General features: G+C 38.8%; 1 protein-coding gene across 1 annotated transcript in view; it reads right to left on the bottom strand.

The window, feature by feature from the left end:
* Positions 1-8,414, bottom strand: part of TBC1D2B (TBC1 domain family member 2B) — a 32,736-nt gene extending 24,322 nt beyond the window's left edge. The window contains exons 1-3 of the mRNA XM_072402064.1: positions 7,661-8,414; positions 3,184-3,337; positions 562-724 (exon numbers count right to left, since the gene is read on the bottom strand). Coding sequence (XP_072258165.1) covers positions 562-724; positions 3,184-3,337; positions 7,661-7,984 — 641 coding nt within the window. The 5' untranslated portion in view covers positions 7,985-8,414. The remainder of the gene's footprint in view (positions 1-561; positions 725-3,183; positions 3,338-7,660) is intronic.
* Between the last annotated feature and the right edge of the window lie 428 nt (positions 8,415-8,842).

Here is an 8,842-nt window from a genome sequence, read left to right as displayed (position 1 = left end):
GTCTTATTTTAATTATTTTTTTAAAAATCGGGGGTGGCTTACTTAATGGGGATGTCCTAAAATCGGGGAAACACGGTATGTAAACCGAATCACTAATATCTCACACAAGCTTTAAAGCTGCAGTTTATTCTGCTTATCTTTTGCCTATCCGATTTATTTTCTCCCCCATATCAACAAGGTAATGAACTTTTTTTAAAATAAAACTTTAGTTTTCATTACAGACTTTTTTATACCCAATATTTGGGTTCCTGGATCACTGTGCTTTTCTATGCCATGGAGCCATATCATAGCTGGTGGGCAGTGCCAGCAGGGTGTTCAGGCTTCCTGAACAAATCACATAACCCTGCCTCTCATCCCTTCATAAGAACAATGAGCTAGCCCTTGGAAAAGATTATGCAAATATAAAAATAAAGTAATAGGTGCTTGTCAGTCTAGAGAAGTGAGAAATCCCAGATTCTAATACACAATGCAAGCGCGTGGACTGACCACTGATCAGCGTCATCTTGGTTCTGTTTTTCTGTAAGCATGACCATGGCTGTCTGGACTCAACAGATCTCTTACCTTATATCATTGCTCCACTGTCTGAGCAGGCCTTGCACCGCAGCTGTGTGCCCAGAACTATGGTCTGAAGTCTGGTCACTAAGTACATCTGGACACATCTCAACCGCAAAGTGGTTCCGAGCTTTCTCTGCAGCATCATTAACATTTGGCATGCTGGTATTGTCTACAAAATAATAACATTTACAGAAAGTTACATTTATGTGCCCATTTTATGTATCCTAAAATGAAAATCTGTGCCATTGCACACAAGTATTTGTACACAGACTGCACTTTTATTACAATTGCACTTGTACAGCGATTTGCAAAAACAAATTAGGAAGTACCTTTAGGAGCTTTAAGCAGATAACATGATGCTCAGTACTTTTGGACCCACTGAAAATCCTGTGCCTAATGGTAGATGAGCAGAAGTCAGCATTATGCCATTTCCCTGTGTTATCTGCTGATTTGTTGCTTGTTATTACTACAGCTATCCCCAGTACTGTTGAAGAAATGGCCATCCCAAGTATTAACAACCCATTACACCCTGTTCTGTTTCCCAAACCTTGCTGCCCTATGAGGATGTGTGGGACCAACTATCAGCAGGGTTTTATCATTGTCACCTATAAAGACAGAATAAAGTCCAACTTTAAAAAAAAATCCAAGATCGGGAAAGTATCCCCGGCTTCCCTTGCACGTGCTGGGAAATAATAAACTGAAAGTTCATCCCCGGCCAATCAAGATGGCCATAAACCATCTTCAGGGAGAAAAGAAGGAGACATCCTGCAGTGAATGGTTTAGCTCCGCTTTACATTCTGGGATAAGCAAATATTGTATAACTACAAGAGATATTTGTATTCTGACTTTCTGTGTTCTTTGTGATTTTTCTTCAGATTTTTATAGTAATCCAGGAAGAAACTTCTATTGCAGGGAGCTCCTCTACATGGGCAGACAGAGTTGAACCCCTTGTGCAGAGTGATTGGTCTATCTGCTCCTTTCCTCCTGTTTTCTGCAGCGGGGGTTCTACTGGATTTCTCCCATAGGTCCGCTCCCTGCACAGAATGTCGCTGTTTATTCTACAAGCCACATAAAGTGGATTTATATCCTTTGGCTAGTGAGTAAAATATTTACGTTGGTAAATCCAGTATTCAACTTTAAAATTTCAGTTTTACATCACTGTAATATATTATTTTATGTACTGACAATATTTTTATTCAGGATTTACCTACGGTTCAGTGTTTTTGTGTTGGATGTCCAATTATAAGGGAAAAAAAAAACAAAGATAGAATTAGTAAGCAGAAAAACACCATAACAAAACACAAGTGTTAGGGTTAGGCAGGGTTAACATGTTCTTCCTTCCTCATTTTTTCCCAAATTTTCATGCTTTCACACGGTTGTCTTCCCCATATACAGTACCCCACACACGTGAATCCTTGCAGCCCAAGTATGTAAATTCCTAACATTGTTCTATTATACACAGCCTACATAACACTGTTTTGATCAAAATAGATAAAGTTAAAACAGGTTTAGTGTTCTTTGTGCTCTTATGTAAACAAAACACATTCAGTAAAACTACATTTCTGGTAATGTAAGACTTCCTTTTACTTGACCTTTCCTTAATCTTTGTTTGAAGGGACTGATACAAAAAGGAAAATAAGAGACCTATTTACTTTATCAGTGTTCTCCCCAGCTTTTTTTAGCCGGGTGAACCACCCAGCACTTTTCAGTAAACACCCGGCTGTTTTTGGCTGGTTACTAAAGAGTTGGGTCACAATACAGGGGCAGCCACCCACCTATAATTTCTTACCACCCGGCATTAAAAAATTCCTGGGTTCAACACTGCTTTTTGTATCAAATTTTTTTTTCTACCCAAAGGGGGTGGGGGTCATTTTAAAAGAATGTGCATTTGAACATCTCAACCTGCTTTACAAAAATAGTAAAGTCTATTGAAAAAAAAATTTCAGATAAGATTCGCTCAACTGTTACCAATGATTCACACAATTTTCCAACTGGATTTGATTACATAAATTGTGTGAATCTGTTAAAGAAAAAGAACCCACAATGTACTCATTCTGCGCAACTGGCAATAATTTTATTAACCATAAATGCCTATTGTATCTGGCATGTATTTATTATTATTATTAATATTATTAAAAGCAAACAGTACTTATACAGCGCCAACATAATATGCAGCACTGTACAATAAATAGAGGTTGCAAGTGACAGATACAAACAACAACACAGGAGGAAGAGAGGATAAAGATTAGGCAGGGAAAAGTTTCTATGTTGGCTCACATATATACAGAACACATTTATTTTTTAAATCTAAAACAGGTTATACAGCTAAGAGACATTTTTAATAATTTGAGACTAGAGCTCAGATAATTCTTGTGAACATAACAATGGGTATTAAAGGACGACTCCTGCTTGTATAGCAGAACAGAAGCAGCTTGACTAAAGTAGTAACTTCAGAACTGAAAATATAAATTCTTGCTAGTAACTGATTTTAACTCTAAAATCTAAAAGTTATTCAACTAAATCTAAAATCCCTCAAAATTTGATTTGGCTTTGTGGCTAGATAGGATTCTAACTAAAAAAAGTAACAATCACAGCATGTCTAATTATGAATATAAACAGCGTATTTACCTATACTTTCCTTGGCCACCAGTCCAGCAGGGACTTCCGGAGCCAAAGTGTTCAGATTATTGTCTTTCTTTGATGTACGATGCCTGTTGCAATACTCCCAGCGTTTCTGCTGCAACTCCTGTAACCAGTAGGCCATTGCCTGTCGATTGGAAGCCTAAAAGATTGAAGTATAAGTATGTTAATATCTGTCTTACAAATAAAAATAAACTGGTTCTATGATAATGTTTCCGTTACTAGATCCTGTAAGGTACTTGTGTGCCTAATGTAAAAACCTCATTCTTTTGGAAATGTTTGAGAGACATAAAATGATGAAACAGCTTCTTTCCTCTAGACCAGCCATTCATATCTGGGTTCTGTGGAACACTAATGTGTCTAAAGAGGATTCTAGGGGTTCCTTGAGCTGTGGATGATAGCTTGTGCCTACATAATGCTTGGTCCAAAGTCACTTTTCAGAACCAGCAGCAAGACATAAGAGATCATTTTTCCATCTTTAGGGCAGCATTCAGACCACCATTGTAAAGTTAACGTTCTTCCAGATCACCAATAATGTAACACCCGATGAATTGATATTCACAGGGGTTCCCCAAGACCTGGAGAAAATTTAGGAGGTTTCTCTGGAGGTAAAAGGATGAGAAAAGCTGCTTTAGACTATAGACCTGAATTAGACAATGGGACCCCAGTGCAGGGTTCTCCCCAGGCACTTTTAGCTGGGCGCACCACCCGGCACTTTTTAGCACCCACCCGGCTGTTTTTGGGTGGTTACCAAAGAGTTTGGTCACAATACAGGGGCTGCCACCCACCTATAATTTCTTCCCACCCGGCTTAAAAATATTTCTGGGTTGAGCACTGCAGTGTATATATATTTATTAGATAGATAGAGAGAGATAGAATGGTTAAACTCATTTTTTTGTTCTATTTGGAAACACAGAGAGTCAGACTTACAGTCTGTGAAAGTCATGCTTCTAGGGAAAAAAGAAAGTGATAGAAAAAATGGTGTCCTCATTAAGATGGAATTCCCTGACTATTTTTGGAAGGAATTAAGCAGAAAGTCAGAATAATGATTTGTCTTTGTATAGAATAAGAAAAAAGTAAAGTGCACGCATTACTGCCAAAATAGAATGAAAATACACATGATTTCTACAGCCGTCCTAGACAAAGGCGAATGGAAGCAGGAAACCCTTTTTCTGATGAAAGAGAAGGGATGAAGCTTTCCTCAGTAGTTCAAAAACTCACTGAAGATCCTAGGACATCATCATAAATTGGAAACATCTTTTGGTAGAACAGTCTGAAAAAGGGGCCACTGGTGTGTGACTGACTCAATGGTGCTACCTAAATTGTGATAGCCAGTCATTGGGGTATAAATGTAATGACTAAGGCTATGTACACACGTGCAATAATTGTCTTTGGAAAGGATTACTAACGACTGCACGATGCATGGATGAGTGCTGTACATACAGTTTCATTTTGCCCTATGGAGAGCGGGGAGAACGATGGAGCGGCACCCCGCTGCGCTCTCCCCCTTTACTTCCATCAAGTTTATTCCTCATCCAACATCCATGGATCCGTGAAGAAGGTCGTTCAGACGATGGACAACAAGTGCTGTTCACACGCTAGATTCGCGTCTGATATCGGCCCTGACCTGATTATGCGACCATTGCACATGTGTACCCAACCTAAAAAGTAACAGTTCTACCCAGGATGATAGAGGCTTCAAATTAGATAGAGTGCTCACAGCACTTATTCTTACTAAGTGACAGCAAGTCACAGTTAGTTACATGACTATGAACTTTGTACAGCGCTGCGTAATATGTTGGCACTATGAAAATACGGTGTAATATTATTAATATATAAACTATAGGAAAGCAGCAGTTTTTCCAATAGTCAACCTTATATAAACAAGGTGAATACTCAGGAACAATATTATAGCTAGGCAAACAGGAATTTCGAGAGGTTGACAATGGCAACCCCTCTATACTTCTAAATTTTATACAAAGCTGCTGAATGTATGTCTTTAATACATCGAAAGACTACTGTGCATCTCACAATTCTATAGACAGTTCATTGAGATACAAAACCACCTCAGCCCAGCACCTTGAACCAACTCTGAAATAATAATTAGTCATCTCTGTTCTGTTCCACCAACTTTCTGGAGGATGTGGTTAGTATATATACCCAACAAGTTGCTGAGGCAGTCATGCAGACATGCAAATGCAGAATACACCATTAAATATGAACCTTAGTATAAACCTTTCAGAAAGCAGTACTCTTCATCATTCTAATATAAAACATTTACAAATTTACAAATATAATGTTTAGGAAAATCGTTCAGGAAAAATTTCAGACTTCATAGGACACGGATTGGATTGTGTCTGTTTTTTCCAAGTAACCAACCATCCTAGCAGATCCCATGTTAACATATGAACTAGTCACTAAGTAAAGAATGTACACATTACCAGGAACCGGCTCCTGTTTGCTTACTGATAAAAAAAAGTTTCTTTGTTTTATGGGATTGTCCGACCCTAGGAATCCACAATGATATTGCAATGATTCTAAAGACCAACACTATGTATCATAATGAATCATTTTTTTTTTTGATACAGAACTAAGTGCAAGAAATGTCATTTTATTCCCTAGAAGAGGCTATTGTTACAGAACTTCCTGTCTTGCACAGACTCTTCCCTGTAAAGAAAGGCGTATATATTGTTGTCTTTTCTGGATTCTCATGAATTCGATCTAGGATTCATCATTTCATTAAACAGCCAGGATCATACCTAAATGAACACACTATCACATCATAGGAGTATACACAATATCTACAGGTCACCATACAATTATAGAATTTGTCTCTAATGCAATTTTCTGCAAAACTGTGCAAAAAAAAAAAAAAACACATCTCTGTGCATACATAGGACAAACAACGGTACCACCGGCCAAATGGAGATTGCTAGAAATACAGAAATAGGTAACGTTTTAACTTATAGTATATAGAAGTGTTTCTCGATTTTTTTGTCATGGAAGAACCCCTAAAATAACTTTCAGGTCTTCAAGGAATCTCTACTACAATATATATATCTACTATTATATCCACATCTTACAGTATATTAGTGTGATGGTCAGTAGGCAGAACGTCTCTTACATTGCTGGTCAGTGGGAAGAATGTCACCTGTACAGATAGCCAAAAAGATCATTTGGTTCACTTAAACTGACCTAAAAGTGACAAACCCACAGCAACCTCTGGAGGAACCCTAAGATTCCAATGAACCCTGGTTGAGAAACACTGATTTTTAGTGTGTGTGTGTGTGTGTGTATATATATATATATATATATATATATATATATATATATATATATATATATATATATGATTATTATTATTATTATTAAACAGGATTTTTATAGTGCCAACATATAATGCAGAACTGTACAATTATTAGGGGTTGCAAATGACAGAATACAGACAGTGACCCAGGAGGGGAGGACCCTGCCCTGAAGAGCTTACAATCTAGAAATATATTGTATGATAGTAGACACGAGAAGATAACCCAGTGCTCAAAGTTTCTGACTCATATTCAATAATAGGGGGCCACTCCAAAATACACGGAGGATTGTGTGCATGTTGGGAGGAGGCTCACCAGAGATCACCTACAGTACCCATACATGATACATTCTGAAAGTGAAACAAGTACGTCTGAATTTGGATAAATTATTATCTAAGAAATATCCAAGAAAATAAATGATAAAAAGCTCTAAGCAATTATAATTTAGTAATATAATGGGACAAATAAATGCTGTTAATGGAACTGAAAAACAAAATCTGGTTCTGGTACTCCAAAATACATTGGATTTATATGTATATGTAAATGTATATTCTCCTAATGGAACCTAAACATAATTACATATTAAAAGCTGCAAAGCGTTTGCTCAGCCAAAAGTATAATTTTGCATTGGTTCTTTTAAGAACCCCCCATTACTGTCCCAGTGATAATGGTTCTATAGGATAGGAAGAGAGGGAACATTACCAATGGCAATACAGAGTAGGTTTGGATTGAAACCTTTTGTAACATTTTCTGTGTTCCTGTTGCAGATGTTACCTGGCTTCCAAACTGGTACAACATTTGCCAGCCACTGTCACAATGGCGGTGATGGTTAATGACCCTAATGAAGCCCCAAATGGAACCAATACCGAACACAGGTTCTTATCCTTCCTGCTCTGTCTGAAATTTATAGATTGATATATATGTGTGTTCTATGTGCAGTGTTCTCCCCAGCCCCTTTTAGACACGTGCACCACCCAGCACTTTTCGGTAACCCCCCGGCTGTTTTTGGGTGGTTATGAATAGTTGGGTCACAATACAGGTGCTGCCACCCCCCTACAATTTCTTCCCACCCGGCTTATGAAGTTTTCTGGGTTGAACACTGATCTATATATATCAAATAAAATGGACAAATATCTTTCAACATGACAATGTGCGTTTACCCGGAGAATAGCAACCCGTCCAGAGCTATGGATCTCAAACTGTCCTTCTTCTGCCTCCAAGTCATAGCTGAATGAAGCATCGCCAATGTCTATATATCCCAGGAATTGGGCATCGTTCGGGCTCTTGAAGTAGTACAGGTAGCAGCGCCGAGGGTCAAACACAAACCAGCGGTTCTTGAAGCTCCTTAGTGGTCCTTTTCCGGAAAGCTTTGCCAAATGACCGCAAAGTTTGGCTGGCAGTTCTTTGGTGTGTTCTCCGGTGGGTGAGGAGGTCATAGGGTCTTCAGTGTCCTGGCTGTGCCTTCTGTCTTCCACCCCTGGCATATCTATTTCACCCGTCACCAGTACACATTCCCATCAGTGAATCCTGCATTCAGGTACATGTCATTGGAGGAATCTGATGGCTTCCAAGGCAGTTACTGATTGCTGATAGGCAGCAGCGGAGATGTGATATATTAAAGCTGCATCTATGAGACTATACTCCCATCTACAGAAAATCTGCTTCCTTCCTTGTGTTGTAACAGCTGCCTCTGGCTTGCATTTCTTGTGTTGCACCCAGACTGCTCTATAGTTGATATCCTGCCAACAGAACACACATGTGATCACAATGTATTTCCTCTGCAGCCTCTCAGTCTATGCAATGTCTCCATTCTATGTAATTATATCGCAATCACTGACTATAGCGCTGCTCAGACGTCTCCCCACTCAACAAACTACTCAGCTCAGCTCTCCACTCACCCTGCACTCTCCACTGCATCCCATGACTGACCACTGGCGCAAAGCTTCGCGGGAATTGTAGTTCAACCCTACGCCAAATCCTTCCGTTTTAGCTGCAGGAAACTACAACTCCCGGCAAGCACAGCGCTAGCCTTGGTAAACTGCGAGAATGGGCGTGCGTTTCCATTCTATAAAATAAATATATTAATAGTTTCCTCCCAAAGTTTGCACGGGATTGCCACGTATGTTGCATGAGACTAATAAATGATAGAGGTTTGGAGCTTTATACGGGCTGCATGAACTATGTCAGAGCTAAAAAAATGTTGAGTCCTTATGTTCCACTTTTCTGCTATGTTCTAGTTTTAATGAATTTAGAGGTGAAGCAATAGCTTTTGTTTGCAATGGCATACGTTGAAGTATTACTGTAAAGTTTATTTGTATGTAATTGTTATGTGTGTGATATAC

This window comes from Pyxicephalus adspersus, chromosome 2 (assembly GCF_032062135.1).
Source record: "Pyxicephalus adspersus chromosome 2, UCB_Pads_2.0, whole genome shotgun sequence".
NCBI lineage: Eukaryota > Metazoa > Chordata > Amphibia > Anura > Pyxicephalidae > Pyxicephalus > Pyxicephalus adspersus.
The sequence above is the reverse complement of the archived record's forward strand: the minus strand, read 5'-3'. Positions and strand labels throughout refer to the sequence as shown.